This window comes from Vespa mandarinia, chromosome 24 (assembly GCF_050613455.1).
Source record: "Vespa mandarinia isolate Hongniang chromosome 24, ASM5061345v1, whole genome shotgun sequence".
In the NCBI taxonomy this organism is placed as follows: Eukaryota; Metazoa; Arthropoda; class Insecta; order Hymenoptera; family Vespidae; genus Vespa; species Vespa mandarinia.
In genome coordinates this window covers 2109502-2130212 of record NC_140833.1, presented here as the reverse complement: position 1 = coordinate 2130212, position 20711 = coordinate 2109502, and the positions used below count along the sequence as shown (strand labels likewise).

Genomic DNA, 20711 nt, shown 5'->3' with positions numbered 1-20711 from the left:
CTAAAATTATCCTAAACATAAATGAATGAAATAAAATAAAAAAAATATTCACATCATATATTATTAAAAATTTATGTAGATAAAGTAAAAGTTTCTTCCTCCCCCCTCCTCTCTCTCTCTCTCTCTCTTGTAAATAGATACAGCAAAAGACCGGTTAGAATGACCATGAATAAAAGTATGACCTTTAAACGCGTTCGAGGTCGCAGACCTTCGTTTAGACTTTTACCATAAAGGAAACTTTAATTTTCTATTAATATAATTAAAACTTTTAATTATATAAAATTCATTCTATCACTTTTAATTGTATAATAATTTTTTTTTTTTTTTTTTTTTTTTTTTTAATTAAATTATAGAAGGGAAAAAGAATGAAAATTAATACAGGCCATGATTATTAAGTTAATCAAATTAATATTCGTTTACAGTTTACAAACTCCTATGTAAATATGATTCTTATTACTATCGCATATAAAGAGCAATCATCATCCGGTTGATTCACTGGGGTATGTCTGAAAATGGACAAGTAAAAAGAGCTGCGATAAAACAGTATGATGCGTTATCCTTTTTTTTTTCTCTTTTTCTTTTTTCTTTTTTTAATCTTACTGAACGCAAACGTCTCTTTTCCATTCGAGTGAAATTATAAAATTTAAGGCTTATGTACGAGTATCATAAGAATATATTATAAATATTCATATAGTGTACATGCACACGAATATATTCTAACTGAGATCATAGTAGTTTCATGGTCATTTGTAAACGGAAGATATGAAAGTTAGATTTAAAATGCACGAATGCATGTAAAATCGATTGAAATAATCTAACGAATAATTTTGATCGTAAATAACCGTTTAAACTCTATTATTTATTTTGATTTATTTATTTATTTTTTGTTTCTTTTTTTGTTTTTTGTTTTTTGTTTTTTATTCTTTTCTTTTCTTTCTTCCCTATTTTAACAATTTTCTCGTTGAATTATCACGAGACGAAACTTGAATGCAAACGGAGAAAGCACGGAAGTAGAGAATTAATAGAACGAGACTAGAATCTATTTATTTATCTAGTTATCATCATGATTTAAATCGATGAATCAAATAGAACGTTCATCCGTTAAAGATACTAAACGAATGCCAATCAGAAAGCGTAAGCGTTTTGGTACATCAATACAAAGAAATTTCCTTTCGTTCCAACAATTTAACACCTTTAACAACAATCATCGTTAACCGATACTTACTTTCCGCATAATTTATTTCACCGTTATAGGGAAAGTATATTAATCGCTTGAAATATATTTTAACAGAATATATTCAGCAAATCTAAATCTATCTCTTTTCAATGCCGTTTTAACGTTAACTATTGAATATCTTTTCAATATTACCTTCTTCCTCAAGACAATAGACAACGTAAACATATTATGAAACTTTTTATTCCTTCACCTTGCATTCAAGATCGTATATATATATATATAAAATATTTTATAATAAAGTGATGTCACGTAATTTGAAATAATTTTAATCATTAATATTAATTAATAAATAAAGGACAATGTTGATACTAAATGTATATATATATATATATATATATATATATATATATATATATGTATAAAATATTTTTTTTTGTTGAAAAAAATTAATTATATATTAATTGTAATTTAAATTATATTTATATAATTAAATTAAATTATAATTAATATTTATACTAATTATTATTGTATATGCAAGATATCTGAAGACAAATGATTAATATTATATTACAATAAAAGATAATTAATAATTAGATTAATTATATATATATATATATATAAAACTAAATATTAATAATCATACCAATATTATTATATAATTGTTACTTTATATATATCCAAAGATGATTGAGACTTACGCTGTAAGAATTAATTTAAAGCAGGAAAAAAGAAAAAAAAAAAAGAAAAGAAAAGAAAGAAGTCAATAATAATTACAGACATAAGACAATGGAATAAATTTCTAAAAATAATTCCATTCGCATGAAACACTTTTTCTTTTCACAAAGAATAACTTTCAATGAAACTGTATCTATATTACTTATTGCGATGGGACTTTCCATGAAGAAAAAAAAAAAAGAAAAAAAAGAAAAACCACAACAACAACAACAACAACAACAAAGGAAAAAAAAGGGAAGATAAAAAAACAATAATAACAGCAACAACAATTTCAAAATCAAACCCTTTGAGTAATCTACCAAACGAGAAAGAATTCATTCCACTTTTTTTTTGGATTGTTCAGAAATCTAAGAGAAAGGTATAAGAAATGGAGGAATAATAAAGAAGGAGGTAGTCGAATCGCGAACATCGAACTCAGTTTTTCGTATCGACATACAACCAAGACACGTATTTGCAAGCATTGATGTCTCTCCCTCTCTATCTCTATCACTATCTCTATCTCTTTCTTTCTCTTTTTCTCCCTCTCTCTTTCTCCTTCTGTTCAACTCGTGGAACATAGTTGGAGCCAGAGTATGCCGTGAATACGAGCGTACGCCTCGTTCTAATGACCTACTCTTAATACAACCAATGTATACGTGTCCGTTGTAGCACGAAAGAGAAGTCCCAAGCTGCATAGTGCTCTTTGCGAGGGACAAAACTTAAGTTCAGTCATCGACCGACCGGTTTCCTGTTTCGAGTACCGTCGGGGGTCTCTTGTCACTGACTCTGATTCACCGTTCGCCGATGCGAGGAGAACAGTGTCGCGAGAAAGCAGGGTCCTCGATTCGATCATACAGACGGTACGTGTACTGTCCTTTTATCTTTTATCTCCCTTAACAGTATCAAAATCGTGATCTAAGATTTTCATTGTGCATGTGTGTGCGTGTGTATATATATATATATATATATATGCATGTACGTGTGTATGTATGTTCTCTTCTTTTTTTCTTTTTCTTTCTTTTTTTTTTTTTCTTTTTTTTATTTTGAATGAAGAATAAACCACGTGTCTGATGTACCATTCATTGATCCAGTGAAAGAGATCTAAACGCGCACACACACATACACACACACACAAAGAGGTATAAATGCACAATATTAAATCAAATAGTATCACTGAAATATATAAATGATCATTGAAAATTTTTCTAGGATTATTTGGAATATTTAGTAGTCTTTGAAATGATTAAATAATATCTTCTTCGTTTTTTTTTTTTTTGAAATGTTCGATATCCTAGAATAGAATGGATATTTATAAATAATACAACGAGTGAATAAAATTCTTGGAATATTTATAGGGATGATTTAATACTTCCTTTCGAATTTTGGACAACTTAGGATGATTAATCGATCTTCGAAAATAGAGAGATTCATAAAATTCTTGGAATAATTTGTTGGAATGATTAATAATCCTTTAAATATTTTTGAACATCCTATAATAGATAAGAATATTATTTATAAATAATGAAATAGTAAATGTAAAATATATATATATATATATATATATATATATATATATACATATATATACCTAAGATAACGTGCTGTTTTATATATATATATTGACCATTCCATTTCGTTTGAAAAAAATGTGAGACACCTAGATAAATATTATTATCATTGCATGGATAAAGAATTCCTAAAATCATAAGAAAAATTTTGATTGGACATAGTAATAAGAAAAAAGGAAATATAATAAATAAATCAGATATGAAGTAAATGTATATAAAAAAAATAATAAAAATTTTTAATAGATAGTATATACTTTATAACAATGGTATTTCGCAATCCAGACACTTTTACTTTTGCTCGTTATTCAGATAAGCTGATATATATATATATATATATATATATATACACACACACACACAGGTATGATACATAAGTATGTATACTGCCCATGAGATAACCGGTCTATAGAATTCTCACTTTATTTTTTTACAACTGGTTCGCTGCATAACATTGAAATATTATAATAAAAAAATTATATAGAAATATATATATATATATATATATATATATATATATATATTTATTCTAATCGATCTTATTAATAAAAATAAAACAAAAAAATTAAATCTTTTTCTTTCTCTTTTCTATTTTCCTCTCTTTTAGAGGCCACCTGTCGCTTAAAAGATGCGCTTTGTGATTTTTGCATCAATTTGTCTTGTGACATTAGTCGTAAGACGAGTATTATCTCATGGAAGACTGATAGAACCACCCTCAAGGGCATCTATGTGGAGATATGGTTTCGACACTCCTCATGATTACAATGATCACGAGTGCTATTGCGGTGGCTTCACTAGACAATGGCAACGAAATAAAGGAAAATGTGGAATTTGCGGAGATCCTTGGGACTCGTCTACCGTATGTCAATTATTTCTTAGATCTTCTATTAAACATTTTTTTTATCAGATAAATTGTTATATGTATGCCATTAACAAAAGTTTCTCTTCTTATAATCCAATTGAAAATACAATGAAATGATTGATTTTTTTTTTTTTTTTTTTTTTTTTTTTTTTTTTTTTTTTTTTTTTTGTAAAATTGGATCAAAAATATACATATTTTTTTTTTATATTATTATCAGCCACGTTTGCACGAAACTGGTGGAAAGTATGGAAATGGGGTGATCGTTCGAAGATATCGAACTGGTTCCGTTATACCGGTACGCGTCGAGTTAACAGCAAATCATTTTGGCTATTTTGAATTTCGCACGTGTCCAATGATCTATCGTGACAAGGAAGTTACACAGGAATGTTTGGATAAGTATTTACTACGTGGAGAAAATCTTACAGCAAGATATTATCCTGGTCCTGGTAATAAAGTCTTCGAAGGATATTATAAATTACCAAAAGGATTGACATGCAAACAATGCGTATTTCAATGGAGATACATAGCTGGAAATAATTGGGGTGATTGTGGAAATGGGACAGGTATTATTTTCATATCTAAAATTAAAAATGAAAAATAATTATGCATGAAACTACAATGATCTTTAAATATACTTTCGATTATCGTTAAAATATATGATAATAATTTTTGCATAAATATTATAAGGATTGATTTTGTAATATCATTGTAGAAAGTAGAATGACAATAAGCGCATAGTTTATCATATCGTGATGAAATTTCTTCGTCATATTACTGTTATTTCGGCAAGGCTCATTAAATTCTTTTCACGTTAAATTGTTACATGATGAGAGATTGCAAGGAAGAATTAAGAAGGAGAATACATGATTAAAATAATGATATAGAGAAAATGTATTGTGCATTAGGTGCCATTGGATGCGGACCGCAAGAGGAATTTCGTGCATGTGCCGATATTGCTATCGGTGACAATGAAACTTTATCGTTACCAGATCTTCCAAAAGTGCCAACAACAGAAAGTACACCTATGGATACATCAACAGAGGAACCAACTTCGATACCAATATCAGCACCCTCATGGTTATTCAGTATTATCATCGCTGGTACGTGTCTTTTGGTGGTGCTGGCTGCTATGGCACTGCTTTACGCGTATTATTACCACGCTGGTAGAGCCAAAAAATGGCTTTTGCAAAGAAGACTTCTGACACCAGAGAATCCACCTGTGGCTCCGCCAAGACACAAGAAATGTCACATCTCTAATGCACAATTGCAAATGTAATAATACATAACAACGATTATTGATTTTGTACGTGTTATTATAAAAGAAATTTCTTTCATAAGATTTTTCTTAAGTATACCCATTGTAATTTTATCTCTTTTAATCGTGTCCCTTTATATAAATTTATATAGATTTCTTTTTTTTTTTTTTTTTTTTTTTTTTTAATAGTTTTTATAAGCATCTGTGCGTACGTATGATCGAACGTGATCATTGCGTGAATTGTTAAAAGAAAATAATTCACAATCTTCTTACGTATTTTCCATTGTGTATATACGCATTATCCATTTATACATTGACGATATTTATTAATTAATTCCATGATATACTTATTATTTTCTGTATACTCTGTTAAATATATATATATATATATATATATATATATATATTTTTTTTTTCTAATAAAATTAGTATATAATATTTAACATATATACTGTATATAAATATTAGATGCTTGCAAGTTTAGTTAATAAGAAGAACATGTGTAGATTGAAGAAAGTTTTTAGTAGCTTTCTTTTGCCACAGTTTTTTTTTTGTCTATAAAAACTCTATTCTTTTCTTTTTGTATATATATATTTTGCTCTATACAATTATACAATATCTATAATTTCTCAGATATAGGGAAGGATACTGCGTGATACGGAACACTGGAATCATTAAAAATACTTTTTTTTATATGATAATACAATAGATTATTTTTTATTTAACAACATATTCCGAAAATCTTGATTACTCTTCGGCTGTGATATTCCATTCTTAGATGAACTTTTATCATTATCATTAGTATTATTAATGCTCGTTATTTTAACATTTCGCGGTACCATGGATAATAATGTTTTTGGTAATCCAAATGTTGTTCTACTTACTGTACTACTACCCAATGATTTTACATAAGATATTTCTTCTCCCTTTTTACGTTCCGGTGGTTGACTAATTGCCACGTTTATTTCTTTATCTCCAATTTTCATACCATCGGTAGCAATAAGAGCCTTAGCAGCATCACTTTCATCTAGATATTCAATGTATGCCAATCCTTTGGAATGTCCATTACGGTAAGTAACTAAACGAACATCTTTTAATTTTCCATGAATATTAAATATCTTTTCAAGATCTTCTTTTGTCGTTGCAACTGGAAGACCTACAATATAATTAAAAAATATTATTATATAAATAAAAAAAAAAAATAATAATAATAAAAATAAAAATAATATTAATATTAATTTTAATCGAATTTCCCCCCCCCCCTTAATGTCAAACTTTTATATAATTATACCTTTAACAAAAAGTTTATTCTTTTCCAAAATACTGTTGTATTTAAATCCTGAACCTCTTGTACTTTTGTTAGGATCACATTTTGAAACAAACATAGGACGTCCATTTATACGTGTTCTATCTAACGTTAATGCTTTCTCAACGGCCTCCTGTAAAAATTTACATTTTTATCATTGTTCGACGAGCACATAAATTATAAATTTTTATATATTTAAAAAAAATCCATTGGCATACTTTATTGCTTAATTGTACATAGCAATAACCTTTGCTACGTCCCTTATAATCTCTAATCATTTTAAACGAAGTTATTGATCCTGCTGGTTTTAAAGCGTTCCTAACTTCGTCCTCGGTTGCCGTATAATCCAAATTACTAATAAATACGGTTAACTTATCACCTATATCACGATTTGTATCAATTGTTTTTTCATTTTCAAATGATTTAAAACCTGGCGGAGGCTGTACATCAAGTCTAATTTGTTCCTTGTCATCCTCCATTTTCTTATCCAAGTCAAGACGACTTTCCCGTAATTTAAATTTATTTCTTTCGTCCATTTTCATTATTTTAAAGGCAGAACTTCCTAAATTCTTCCATTTACCTGCATCTTCAGCTTTTCTCTTGTTTGTTTTTTTGGATTGTGCAAATAATTCATTTTGCAAATTAGCTTGCTGAGCTTTTGATCTTTCTTCTATAACTTTGTCCAATTTTTCTTTTGTTTTCAATTCACAAAATTCCATCTGTTCGAGATTACCTTCGTCACGCTCAAAATCCAACCATGAATTCGCCACGCTTTCTGGCCAATCCTTGACCGAAGTCAATGCTTTTTTATATAACTTTCTCAAATGTTTCGTATCGCCGTAACATCTATATTTAAGATAAAAATTATAAGATACAGATTATATCTCAAATTCGTCTAGATAATTTATCGATATAACAATAAATTACCTTTCTAAAGAAATATATTCCAACCAATAAGATGCAGTTACCGAATGGCCTTGTGAAAATATATCAGTCCAAAGAGATCTAGCCTTTTCCATATTATTCGCTGTTATAGCTTCTGTTCTTGCCCAATATTGTAAAATAATACAATTTGGATCACCGTCCAAACCAAAAATTTTAGCTAAGTGTTCGCAAGCTCTATTAAATGTATTACGAAGAATATCCATTTGTTTATCATCTTCTTCTACATTTTTATCTATTTTTCGGCGCAAATATTCTAAATATTTCATCCATAAATCACGATAATCCTCTGCCGTTGGAAAACCTATAGCTAAAGCATTTTCCAATAACACCTGAACTTGTAGAACAGGTCTTTCCCATTTCTCATACGCTCTAATCCATTTTTGCCAAATTGTTGAACACCATGGAATATTTCTTGATGCTCTTTCATATATTTCACTTAATATCGACTCTATCTTAATATTGTTTTCAAGATAATTAAGATAATCCAACCAAAGTGGTACCTCAAGACTAAGATCTGCAATTGCTCTTTCATATAAAACCGTAACACGTCCTGGATCCCCATTTTGTTTTTCATATAACAAATATGCTTTAAAAGCATCAAACAATTCACTTTCATTTTGTGCAGATACTATTTTTTCTTCATAAGGAAGACGTAGATTTAATTTTGCAAAAGCACGTTCATATCCTCCCAATACAATACTATCATCTATAGTAGCTTGAACACCATCTCCAGCCCTCCAAGCTTCATACTCTTCATGTGTTTTCTCCATATCAAGTAAAGGACATGCTAATTGACGACGGAAAAGATTTCCAATACGTTCCAATTGTTCCTTTCTTTCAGCTTTGTTTGAAGGATCAATCTACTTGAAATAAAATCAAATATATGATAGTAAAATATATTAACACAAAGGAATTTATATTTCTTTAACTTACCAATGCAAATAATACTGCTTCAAATTCTCTAAATGCTTCCCATATTATCGCTCCTTTGATAGTATGCAATCCAACGGATGTTAATGCAATTTCAAAAAGCTGACGAACATTTTTAGTTCCATTCTTTTCATTATCCATATTTCCAATACTGAATTGTAAATATTCCAACCAAATGTCAACAGCTAATAATAAATATAATTTCAATAAATAATTCTTATAAATAATAATTATTATTGAACAAACATAAAAACAATAACATACAGAGATAATCTTTAACAGCTCTTTCGCACAATTTGATAACTTCAGCTTTTTCTTCCGTACTCACAGCTAATTTAATCTCATCGCGTATCCATGATAACCATAATTCTGGACTCAATGGATATTTTGAACTCATATTTTCTCTTGCACCACGTAAACGTTCAAGTTCTCCCATTGTCTCAAATTTTTTTATCAATGCTACATGACTACTGTAATCATAAGGATTTTGTGATAATGAAGTCTCTAAAATTTTGATTTCTGCTTCATCAGCATCTTCGTCGTCTTCGCCTTCATCATCATCATCACCATCACCATCATCATCATCATCATCATCATCATCATCATTATCATCATCATCATCCATATTATCATCATTATTTTCATTATCGTCATCATCATCATTTAAACCATCCCCGTTCTCATCTTTATTATTTATTTCTTCATCCTCTTCATTCTCTTGTTCTTCATCTTCAATTAATTCTATCTCCTCTTTACTTACATTTAATGAGCTCGTACTTGAACACTTTTCTTTGTCTATCTCATTTTTTATATCCATTTCTTCCATTTTGATTTATCACATCCGGATAAAGAAATAATCCCTCTGACGTTCCCCTAAATTTCAATTTTTCTAACTGTAAACTGACAATAATATTTCCTCGTTCGAAGGTTATGTTTGTTTTCTTTTTTATATTCAAAGGTGAAAACCCACTAATCGTAAGTTAGTTGCGCTTGATAACAAAGAGGGCAATAGTATCGACATATTATAAACCATTGTTTATGATATCTGCAATAATATTATGCTTCTTGATATAAACATCTCTATATAAAGCTAAATGTATAAAATATGAAACTATAATAATGTAATAAATGCCTATTTACTTGCTTACCTATATCTCTCACTACAAAAAAAAAAAAAAAAAAAAAAAAAAAAAAAAAAAAATGCGACTTTTAAAAATTGCACTTCTGAGATTTATAAATCATAGTAAATGGTAAATGTTTTGAAAGGAATTCTTGTTGAGTGGTACGTAGATTTATATATATATATATATATATATATATATATATATATATATATATAAATATGTATATATATAAAGAAAAAAACATTTATTTTAATTACAAAAATATAAAAGTATAAATATCTTTGTTTTTTAATATAATATATTTTATTCCTTATAGTCCAAATCATCAGAGATACTAAATTGTTTATTGAGATCTTGCTCTGATATATCAAATTTTCTCTTGCACCAACTTTGAATGGCAAAGATATTATCTGTCCATATATTAGTTACTTCTTTGAACATCTAATCAAAATCATTTAATTATTTTCTCAAAAACTAATACATAGATAGATTTGATATGATATTTTCTTACCTGTGCTCTCTCTGCCATTTTTCCAATTACTTCTGGATCTACGTCGCTAAGTTTAGCAATGTGATTTTTCAATTCATTTTCTTTCTCTCTTAATTGCTGTACTTCTTGTAACAAATTTCGCCTTTCTTCTGTATCTTCTCTACCAGTCTAAGTAATGTATTATTGAATATTGTAATAATTTTAATGGCACTTAATGTATTTTAAATGTAATCATAAAATTTTTATATCACATTTTACCTGCTCTTTGATACATTCTTCCTTTAATTTTTGTAGCTTAAATTCAGCTTCAACTATTCTTTTACTTGCATGTGCTATCCTATTTTCTACAGCAGTTATATTCTCTCTAACATAATATATTTTCTTAAAAATGTTGCAATCAATATATTTAATAAGCCTCATATAAATTTTTCTTACCCAGGAAATGTCCAAAAATATATAGAAGTACCAATTTTATCAGATCTAACTAGACCATCATCTACTAAAGTTTGAAGAACATCTTTTACAGTTTGAGCAACTATACCCTTCTCCTTAGGTGCAATCTTTTCTAATTCTTTTAACGTGAAAAATTCCCTCCTCTCATAAAATATTTGAAGCATTCTAGCTCGTTTTTCATCAAGGGTCAGACCTTTTCTTTTGGACATTCTTTAGACTGTATCAAAATAATTACACTGTATATTTATTAAATATTTTTTTATAACAACGCAATTATGAAATAGTTTCTCCTATACTTAGACACTTAAACAATTCCTTTGATAAAGAAGTTTATAATTTAAGATGTGGACGAAAGACATTTATTTTCATCGATATTTATTGGAAACTTTACAGATCAAAATGAACAACCTCATGGATTAAATATCATTTCCATTAGCTGAAAAAAGGAATATAACTAATATCAAAACCAAAATTTAATTAAAATACTTTCATTATTCAAATATTCATTACAATGGTGGTATAAAAATTTACGAATTAAGGTTACAAACAAATTCTTATATTCTAACTCTCTATAAATAAAGAATATATATATATTTATATATATATATATATATATATATATTATTATCTTCCTGAAATTACATATATTCTTTATCATATGTCAATAATTAAATAAAAATAAATTAATACATAAATTAAACTCGAAAATGTCACTCGATCACTTACCAATGTTTTACAGGTTATGTTTTGAGTCAATTCGGCGGGAATAAAAATAATTTACGTCGTAGCTAAACTACGTAAAAGATTCTTCTTCAACTTTATAAACGTTTATAGATTAAAATACATATAAATTATATATATTGTTCATCTTGTTTAAATAAATGATAATGATAGATATATTATAAATTTATTATGTTTAGTTATTTTCAAAAACGTTTCTTTTACGTTCTAGCCAATCAATGATCATGACTGACATTCAAAATAAACAAATATATCCTTTATCTAATCTTTATATGATCGTATTAACATACAATTCAAAATATGTTTGAAAATTATTTAACACAAATAGGAATCCTTTGTTATATGAGAGAAAAAAAAAGAAAAAAACAGATGTCTTTCATAAAAACGACAAAAAACGTTTAATATGTTTTTATGTCTATTTAATTAAAAAATTATTAACCTTAATAGCTCATCATATCGATATATATATATATATATTTAAAATAAAAATATTAATATTTACGAATCGTAATTACGTCATCGAATAAATATGACCTCTAAATATTTATTATCTAGCAAAAAGTTTTCTAACAGTTCACTTAATCTTATTATTACTACATTGTATTCGTGTACTTCCAATTGCGAAGTTATAATATTAAAATCGAGAAAACATTTCTTCGGTGTGCTTTTAAATCTCTCATTTTTCTGTGTGCACTGTAATATATATAGAAAATATAATACTTCGAAAAATAATGTCCTCGATAAGTAAACATTCGAAATCTGTGTCTAATATGATCGATAAGATTGACTCGAATAAAAAAGACACAAAAAATTTGATCGAAAAACGACATAGTACGTGTTATATGTCCGACGATTTAGATTTCGAGAAGAACATTGAATCAAGTAGTCCTTCTTCGGTTAATGCAGAAAAATCGAGAAATTTGGTAACAAAATTAATCAGTCGTTTTGAAAAGAAAAATGATAAAAGTAATGATCGTACGAAGAATGTAAATAAGGAATTTTTACGAAGATCTTTCATGAGAATCCCTTTACCAAGGGTCACTACGTATTATCACGATACATGTGACAATTCTTCTAATCTACGAGAATCGACGTTGGATGAAAATATTAAAAAATTATCGAATATAAAAAATGTACAATTGAATCAAAATATAAAAACATTCGAGAATGATATTGAAATCGTTAACGATTCGGACATAATTGCCAAATCATCGTCATCAAATTTCCGATTGGTCGACAATGATCCAAAAGAAAAATGGACGACTTCGGATAAACGATGGAGCGAAACTACAAATGATGAAAAAATCAATCAAAAGAAATCTATCAAAGAAGTTTTAAGTTCTTTGATCAGTTGGAAAAAACATAACAATAAAAATAAATCCCGACGTTCCCGATCTTGTGATAAATCAGAGAAGCATCATGAAATATTGCCTTCTATATCAATTATACCAAGAGCACATTCTTTGCAAACTGTTGTTATTAATAATACTAAAGATAAAAATAATACAAATGTAAATATGTATTATTATTAATAAGTAGAAAGATTTTTTGTTGTTTCGTTGTTATCTCGATATGATTGATAATCTTTATTATAATTTTAATATATGTTAACAGATAAATATCAAAAGTTCCTAGGGGAAAAAAAAGAAAAAGAAAAATAATAAAAACAACAATTAACCTAAAAATTTTCGAAAAAAGATAATTAATTTTTAATATCACTTGGAAACTTTTGATTCAACCTGTCTAGAATAATATATTATATATACAAATATATCCAATAATATATATATTAATTATTATATATAATTATTCTTATTACAGCTAAATCGAAATGCAACGATTCGACCGATTTATGGTATTAAAAGAAATCAGACAACACCAAAGAAATATCTCGAATCCTTTCAATCAATAAAAATAAATCCACGTAAGGAAGATTCCGGTTATGGTTCTGGAATATTGTCGGTCGAAGAATCCATTGAAAATCTTGTCAAACCGTCGGCGATTCGAGAAATGTCCAAAAAGCTTACGTTTATACCTGAACAACATCAAGATCAAGAAATGTGGAACCATAAAGACAATAGAAATCATTATAGGCAAGTTTTAAGTCATTGCAAGAGAGATAGGAATTCTTATCAAAGAAAATCTTTCGTTGATGATGAGTTAAAAGAAGCCGTAAAAAAAAGATTCAATGATTCATCGAATGAAAGTATTATTTATACTCAGCCGATAAATCATGAATTGAAACGTAATTATTCATCATTATATATCAACAAAATCAGCGTCAATACGGAATACGAAAATACTCAGAATATTTCTAGTCCTTTGCAATGAGATCAATTGTAGAAATCCTTAGATTGAAAAAAAAAAGAAAAAAAAAAAGAAAAAAGAAAAAAAGGAAGCAGAAAGAAGATATATAGTTATATATATTGTATATGTAAATAACAAACGCAATACGATTTAATATTTTAAGAAATAACGAATAATATTATAGACATAATTATTATTTTACATATATACATATATCTGGATCGGTAAAATGGATGAAAAATTCATTTTTTTAATTCTTCCTTTTTAAAATACATTGACAAAATTATTTAATTTAAACAAATGACGTACACTATATTTAAATATTGGAACAAATTTCATATACGGCTTAATTATATTACAAATCACGTTAGAAAATATTCTAACCTATAATTACATTGATAGAAATCATCAAATTTTTTTTTATTATAGGCGTTTTTAAACATGTTATTTATATAACTTTTAATATTAATTTTTATTTTTGTTCTTTTATTTTGGAATATCTGAATCCGTAAGACATGTATAATTAAGTAAACATAATTCTTAAACTCTTATTAATTTTGTAAAAAAAAAAGAAAAAGAAAAAAAGAATAAAATACAACGCAATTAATAAAGGATTTTTATTTAGTTTTGATATTTAAGTTCTTATAATTTTTTTTTTTTCTTTTTTTGAACGTTTTTATTTTATTATAAATATAACTCTTGTTCATTACCATTCCTATTTATTCTTATTTATTAATTATTATTTATAAGTCTCGATTGGGACTCATGAGTAGAAGAGGCCCTTGAGATGGGTCCCATGGATAAAAATCAGTAGAGAAAATTTGATTAGAATATTTCGCTTATGCGGATTTTAAAGTAGAATCATTTTTGAGAATAGTTCATGCATAAAAAAATTTCCTATTGTGCTTGTAGTTCATGTTTTATCCATAGCTATCGCTTAAGTCGTTGAATATGCTACGAGCAAAAGGTGTTTAATAGTCTTAAATTTATATGATATACAAATAGAAGTGAATTTATATTCTTAGAAACGAAAACAAATAATTTGTTTTTTTTTTGTCTAATTCGCACTTCTAATATTGAAAACTTTAATAACATTAAAGCGTATTATTTAGATTATGCAGGAATTTCCTTACATATTGTCGGAATGCGAAGAAATAAATCAAGTGTTACACAAGCCTATAAACTCGACACAAAGAATTAAGGTAATCTAATGTTTAAAATAATAAAATAAAATAAAATAAAATAAAAAAAAAATAAAAATAAAAAAAAAAATAAAAAAATTGAATTGTAATAATATTCTATTAATATGAAAATTTCTTATATTATTACATCGTTATATACAATAATTTGCCTTCATTATTTATATAGAGGTTAGGTTAATATCTTATGACATTCTTTATATTATCGGTAAAAGAAATTTATATACAATTTAATATTTTACAGTATACATGTCTTAATGTTTCACAAAATTACATTATACTTGGATCAACTAGTGGAAGTATCTACCTCTTCAACAGAGAACCATGTTCTTTTCGACAATTAATACCATTATCGGTAAAACTTAATATTAATAATATTTATAATAAATATTTGAAATCTATTAGCTTCGTGGGATATATTATCAATGGCTTCATAATGTATTTTCTTTTTGTATTTATTTAGGAAGGCATAGTCTCAAATGTTTCAATATCACCTGATGAAAAAATCGTAGCATTAGCCACAACGCGTGGAATAATATGTGTTGTTACTTTAAAACCAACTATAAAATTAATTGCTACATCGAATGAACATGCTTATGAAAAAATTATGTGCCTCTGTTGGAATGATAATAGTTCTGAAATATATATTGGTGATGGCACTGGCAAAGTTTCTGCAATTGTATTAACCGTTTTCACAGTAAGTTTATTATTTATCTATGATTGATATATAAATATTTGAATGTAATTAAACAGGTATTCATTTGTAACATTTCAAAATTTAAATTCAGTTTCTATGATATAATTAATTTGGCTTGTTTCAGATGAATGGAATGTTTCAATCACCGTCTTGTACATTAATGAATCTAGATTCGAGTATTGTACAATTAAATTTTTCATCACCTCTTTTATTGATATCAACTTTAACACGCTGTTATATATGTGATACAGTTCATGAACAATATAAACAAATAGGTAACAAAGGAAGAAATGGAGAATTTGGTGCATGTTTTTATAAAATACAAATTGATGAAAATGTTAAAACTTCAGCTGCTGTTAAGAAGGGGCAAGATATTGTTAAAAAGAAAAGTTCATTTAGTTTTATTTCAGAAAGTAATAGTAATATATCAGAGTCTATTTCACCAAAAATTTTTTGTGCCCGACCTGGTTCAAGATTTTGGGAAGTATCTGCGAGTGGCGTAGTTTTAAAAACTCATCAATTTAAAGAATTATTAGCGATACCACCTATGAAAATACATAAAGTAACTAAGCAAGCATTAGAACAAAAAAAATATATTAATCATTCATGGACTTCACAATCGATCAATTTTCCTCAATTATTTGTAATTGCTTCCAAGTATTTGTTTTCTTACACATCTAATGGCTTATATATTCTTGATCTTGTGAATCCAAATGTAATACTATGGAATAATGAATTTACAAACATTACAATGGTAGATGTCATAGGAAATAAAATATATTTAATGATCTCTGATAATGAGTTCCATTGTTTAACATTTTATACGCTTGATGCATTAATATTGCACTTGTATTATACTAAACAGTATTACAATTGCTTAGAAACTTGTATTACATACAAATCGCAGCTATCGAAATTAATTAATGATAAATATATCAATGACATCTACGGTATTGAAACTAATCAACGAAAATTGGAGAACGATGAGATATCAGTATTACTGCAACCATTAATTTCTATACTGAAATCAAATTTAAATTCTAGTCCTATAAAATTAGATTCAGGTATTGTTGTAGTTAATTCAGGAAATTTGAAACAAAAATTTAACGAAGATCAACAAAATAAATTGACACAACAAATTTGTTCATCTTCCGAATCTATTCAAATGTCCTCTATACAAAATACACCTTCGGATATTAAAAATATATTAGAATTAAACAGTAATCTATCATCTACATTAGATGAAAATTTAATAAGAAAGATACAAATTGATTTAGAACCTATATGTACATTATCTAGCAGCATAAAAATCTCAATGACTGAAAAAGAGATGGAAATGTTTATTCTTGATATACGTAAAAAAATGGACAATATCGAATGTTTATACAAAACTTTACCTCAGTTTAAAGATTTGGCATGTGATATAATACATATTGCCAAAATTAATCTTACCAAAACATTTCTGACAAATGTATCGATAGAATTATTACGTTCTACAATGAATATGATTATTACAGATCATTTTATAGGTGCTTTCATTCTTATAAATACATCTAATTATAAGGAATGTACCTGTGGTTTTCCATTTCCAATAGATCAAATAAAAGAGCCAAGCTTTTTAGAAATTGGCAAAACTCTTTTACAAAAACTTGTAAATAGAAGTACAGAAAGATGTATACATTTATGTAATAGAGTACCTTATATGTGGAGAGAATATACGACTTTGTATATAAAAGAACAATACGCTATAGAAGACATACTACGACAATGCCTTTTAACTCAAGATAGTGTTACATTGTCAATTATTTTACCAATATTAGATGTGAATCAGTGGAAATTAATTACAATGTATTTAAAAAAAATGAATGATAAAAAGTGTCTCTCTTGTGAAAAATTAATAACATTAGAAACAAATATTTCTTCAATAAATTGGAACAGAGTAATATTTGAAGTTATGAAAAGGGATGGCCCAGATATAGCTATGGTATTTTTTAAAAAATTGGAAATGTTACTTCCTCTCGAATCATTTGATAAAAGGTATGTGATATTATTCAACTAAGATTTTTTATTTCTTATGTTATTATAATGTAAATATCTTCCTTCTTTCCACAGTATATTTCAGTCGTTTATATTTTCGAAAATTTTACATCATCATGGCATGCAATTGGCAGTAGATTTTAAATGCAATTCCAATATATATGGATATAATACAATGTGTTCCACAAAGGTAATTAAGTTTCATTATTTGATGTAATATATAATAGTAATACATATAAATATAATCACTTCTTTTACAGATTCGAGATCAATTAATAAAGGTATTAAAAAGAGATATAGCACGATTTGATAACAAAAATATATTAAGCACTGGTGCTCATCATTGGGGAATGCAATATAAATCTAAAAATAAGTCATCGACATGTCCATGTTGTACTCTTTCTCTCCAAACATCAGTTCTCTTAGATAATAATGGTATAGCAATTTTCCCCTGTGGTCATACATATCATGTAAATTGTATGATAGAAAAAAAACTCACTAAATGTAATCTTCATTGATGAAGTATATATATATATATAAAAATAATAAAATAAAAGAAATATATATATATAAAATATTGGAAAAAACTTTTTGGACATTCTATCAAATATTATAGTGCTGAAATAATTAATGATAATAGCACGTGCGTTATGATAGTAGATCATACAAAATGTATATATTCTTTGTACTTAAAAGATTGTCTAAAAAGACTGTATATCATAATATATTTATTATAATTTAATATAATCATTTTTTTGTTTGTATTATGTTTCTTTTTCTGAAAAATCTATCTTACACATTTACATAATACCTGACATTTCATATAACAAAAACCCTTTTCACAATTTTAATATTTTCTATATAATAATAAATATCATATATATTTCATAATTATCACAGATACATCAGTCTTTCTTTTTTCTAAGTTTGCTTACAGTGCAGGATTTGAGAATCACATATTTTATTCTAAGAGAGATAAATAACATTAATTCTTTTAAACTTACCTTACTCAATGCTATTGTCTCTTATATGATATTTAGAAAGAAAAATATTAGAATAAAAGCAAAATCCTGTAAATTACTTCATATAGCATTTCCTTAAATTAATTTTCAATTTGAATAAATCTAATAAAAATATTTAAATTTGTTTTTCTCAAATTCACTTCATTCAATATAGCACTGTCATCTATAATATGATCCCTTTTTATACATCTACTTTGAATATTATTATATTAGATAATTATTTAAACATGTTTCAATTATTAGCATAATTGCCAGAACGGAATCTGCATATACGGTAATGCATTATACAAAATAAATAAAATAAAAAAATTTGTTATATAAAGAATAAAAATATTAACAGTTTTTATATATAGCTGCACTTATTTATAATTGCAGCATTTAGATTTTTTTATGTAAGTAAAACTGCCTTTATATGTGAAACTTCTTAAGATTAATTAATATATAAAATATATCAGATTATTTTTTACGTAAAACTGTAACATTAGAATATTAATATTTAATACTGTCATTCTATAAGATCAAATTTGACTAGAAAATTAAATTTGTAGTTTACTTTTTTGAGACTTAATACTATAACACACTAGACACTTACATGATAAAAAAATATTCACAATGAGAACGATATTTTAGATCCCATTCCTTTTTGCATTATAATATGACAAAATAAAATATTGCTTATTCATTTTATATGCAAAAAAAAAATATGTTTGCCATTGAAATGGGAAGATTTAAATTACCGTTATATAGAGTATGATAATATCATGCATAACTTGTGCGTATTATTCTGTGTATCGTTATTTTCCTTCAAATAATATAAATTATAATATCGTCGTTCTTTATTGTGGTCTGTCTTATGATAATAAATATAATTAATTAAAAATTTTTAATGTGTAACTTCGGTAAAATAAAACAAATATAGAGCGATTAACAAATGGCAGACCACAAACAAAAACTATATCATTATTATATATCGATAAGTTTATGATATATATATATATATTATATATATATACATTTACACGAAGAGCGATTATGATACTTAAATTTACAATATAAAAATGTAATATACTCTAACTTTTTTTATCACTACGTCATTCTTAAATGCATTTAAAACTATGAGCTGCTTTTGATATGTAACTTACCCTTAACTCCACATACAATCGTCCAGTGAAACTACACTGGAAAATTATTAAATTTATCTAATGAGAAATGTGCATGTATATATATATATATATATATATATATATATACAAAAAAAATTAAAGATTCTTTAAAGAGAATCGAAAAAATGCGACATTGTATGATGGCATAATGATTGCAGCTGAGAAAAGTTGTGTAGTTACATCTTAATAATAGCATAATATGCACATATTATATAAAAGGTAAACATATAGAGAAACAGATATAGAGACGTGAAGAATGAATATGATTTGAATAAAGAATTACTACTTTGAAAAAAAAAAGAAAAATGCGCATAATATGCAATTTTCTGTGTATGTGAATTCATTGTTTTGTTGGCGATAATGTAATATTCCTTCAAAGTAATATTATACAATTCTATTCATACATTAGTCTGGACTAAGTTATCACACGTGCATTACTATGGCCCAACATATGTGTTTATGTAATTAATAACTTTTAAAGACGTTTTCATATAGAAAAAATTTTTTCAAACTTTTACTACTTTTATATATTGCAAGCGCACATATTAATATATACTTATAAATATAATTGTAATAAATATATATCTCTCATACAATTCATAGAATGAGACATACAATTGAATAATTGCATTAATAATTAAATAGAATACATGTACTTATAGTCATCGTAATGATTTTACCATGCACTAAATATTTTTATTCTATTTATGCAAGATAAAAAAAT

The 20711-nt window shown here is 26.5% G+C and overlaps 5 protein-coding genes across 9 annotated transcripts; 3 read left to right on the top strand and 2 right to left on the bottom strand.

Annotated features, from left to right (window-relative positions):
• Positions 1–2456: 2456 nt before the first annotated feature.
• LOC118442602 (uncharacterized) lies at positions 2457–5931 on the top strand. Its single transcript, XM_035868432.2, has 4 exons — positions 2457–2751; positions 4064–4315; positions 4536–4881; positions 5224–5931. The coding sequence occupies exons 2-4, from the start codon at positions 4085–4087 to the stop codon at positions 5592–5594; spliced, it is 948 nt and encodes a 315-aa protein (XP_035724325.2). The 5' UTR covers positions 2457–2751; positions 4064–4084; the 3' UTR covers positions 5595–5931.
• A 264-nt stretch (positions 5932–6195) lies between these two features.
• LOC118442531 (spliceosome associated factor 3, U4/U6 recycling protein) lies at positions 6196–9728 on the bottom strand. The gene is made up of 6 exons (XM_035868221.2): positions 9019–9728; positions 8758–8939; positions 7807–8684; positions 7098–7725; positions 6865–7012; positions 6196–6729 (listed from the first exon to the last, which is right to left on the bottom strand). Exons 1-6 carry the CDS (start codon positions 9578–9580, stop codon positions 6284–6286), a joined length of 2844 nt encoding a protein of 947 aa, XP_035724114.2. The 5' UTR covers positions 9581–9728; the 3' UTR covers positions 6196–6283.
• A 453-nt stretch (positions 9729–10181) lies between these two features.
• On the bottom strand, positions 10182–11796 carry LOC118442532 (meiotic nuclear division protein 1 homolog). 5 transcript variants are annotated; one of them, XM_085663914.1, is made up of 6 exons: positions 11548–11796; positions 11118–11257; positions 10804–11057; positions 10627–10732; positions 10390–10536; positions 10182–10319 (listed from the first exon to the last, which is right to left on the bottom strand). In XM_085663914.1, exons 3-6 carry the CDS (start codon positions 11028–11030, stop codon positions 10182–10184), a joined length of 618 nt encoding a protein of 205 aa, XP_085520040.1. In that variant the 5' UTR covers positions 11031–11057; positions 11118–11257; positions 11548–11796. The 5 variants fall into 5 exon arrangements, with proteins under 5 accessions (XP_085520040.1, XP_035724115.1, XP_085520041.1 ...); XM_035868222.2 differs by having other exon boundaries at positions 10804–11038; XM_085663915.1 differs by having other exon boundaries at positions 10804–11038; positions 11132–11257.
• Positions 11797–12147: 351 nt separating this feature from the next.
• On the top strand, positions 12148–14278 carry LOC118442620 (uncharacterized). Its single transcript, XM_035868460.2, has 2 exons — positions 12148–13073; positions 13384–14278. The coding sequence occupies exons 1-2, from the start codon at positions 12294–12296 to the stop codon at positions 13891–13893; spliced, it is 1290 nt and encodes a 429-aa protein (XP_035724353.1). The 5' UTR covers positions 12148–12293; the 3' UTR covers positions 13894–14278.
• Positions 14279–14704: 426 nt separating this feature from the next.
• On the top strand, positions 14705–18536 carry pink (WD40 repeat domain-containing protein pink). Its single transcript, XM_035869087.2, has 6 exons — positions 14705–15071; positions 15313–15423; positions 15532–15765; positions 15890–17802; positions 17878–17992; positions 18063–18536. Exons 1-6 carry the CDS (start codon positions 14985–14987, stop codon positions 18318–18320), a joined length of 2718 nt encoding a protein of 905 aa, XP_035724980.1. The 5' UTR covers positions 14705–14984; the 3' UTR covers positions 18321–18536.
• The last annotated feature ends 2175 nt before the right edge of the window (positions 18537–20711 follow it).

Excerpts from the sequence above, each read along its gene's own strand:
- LOC118442531 (XM_035868221.2), bottom strand. The coding sequence starts at position 9,580 with ATGGAAGAAATGGATATAAAAAATGAGATAGACAAAGAAAAGTGTTCA. Across the intron at positions 8,940-9,018 it reads AGCTGTTAAAGATTATCTCT|CTGTTGACATTTGGTTGGAA; the intron begins GTATGTTATTGT and ends ATTTATTATTAG. Across the intron at positions 7,013-7,097 it reads ATGTACAATTAAGCAATAAA|GAGGCCGTTGAGAAAGCATT; the intron begins GTATGCCAATGG and ends AAATTTTTACAG.
- LOC118442620 (XM_035868460.2), top strand. The coding sequence starts at position 12,294 with ATGTCCTCGATAAGTAAACATTCGAAATCTGTGTCTAATATGATCGAT. Across the intron at positions 13,074-13,383 it reads AAGATAAAAATAATACAAAT|CTAAATCGAAATGCAACGAT; the intron begins GTAAATATGTAT and ends TTCTTATTACAG.
- LOC118442602 (XM_035868432.2), top strand. The coding sequence starts at position 4,085 with ATGCGCTTTGTGATTTTTGCATCAATTTGTCTTGTGACATTAGTCGTA. Across the intron at positions 4,316-4,535 it reads ATCCTTGGGACTCGTCTACC|CCACGTTTGCACGAAACTGG; the intron begins GTATGTCAATTA and ends TATTATTATCAG. Across the intron at positions 4,882-5,223 it reads TGATTGTGGAAATGGGACAG|GTGCCATTGGATGCGGACCG; the intron begins GTATTATTTTCA and ends ATTGTGCATTAG.
- LOC118442532 (XM_085663914.1), bottom strand. The coding sequence starts at position 11,030 with ATGTCCAAAAGAAAAGGTCTGACCCTTGATGAAAAACGAGCTAGAATG. Across the intron at positions 10,537-10,626 it reads AAGAATGTATCAAAGAGCAG|ACTGGTAGAGAAGATACAGA; the intron begins GTAAAATGTGAT and ends TACATTACTTAG. Across the intron at positions 10,320-10,389 it reads AAATGGCAGAGAGAGCACAG|ATGTTCAAAGAAGTAACTAA; the intron begins GTAAGAAAATAT and ends GATTTTGATTAG.
- pink (XM_035869087.2), top strand. The coding sequence starts at position 14,985 with ATGCAGGAATTTCCTTACATATTGTCGGAATGCGAAGAAATAAATCAA. Across the intron at positions 15,072-15,312 it reads ACTCGACACAAAGAATTAAG|TATACATGTCTTAATGTTTC; the intron begins GTAATCTAATGT and ends AATATTTTACAG. Across the intron at positions 15,766-15,889 it reads TTGTATTAACCGTTTTCACA|ATGAATGGAATGTTTCAATC; the intron begins GTAAGTTTATTA and ends GGCTTGTTTCAG.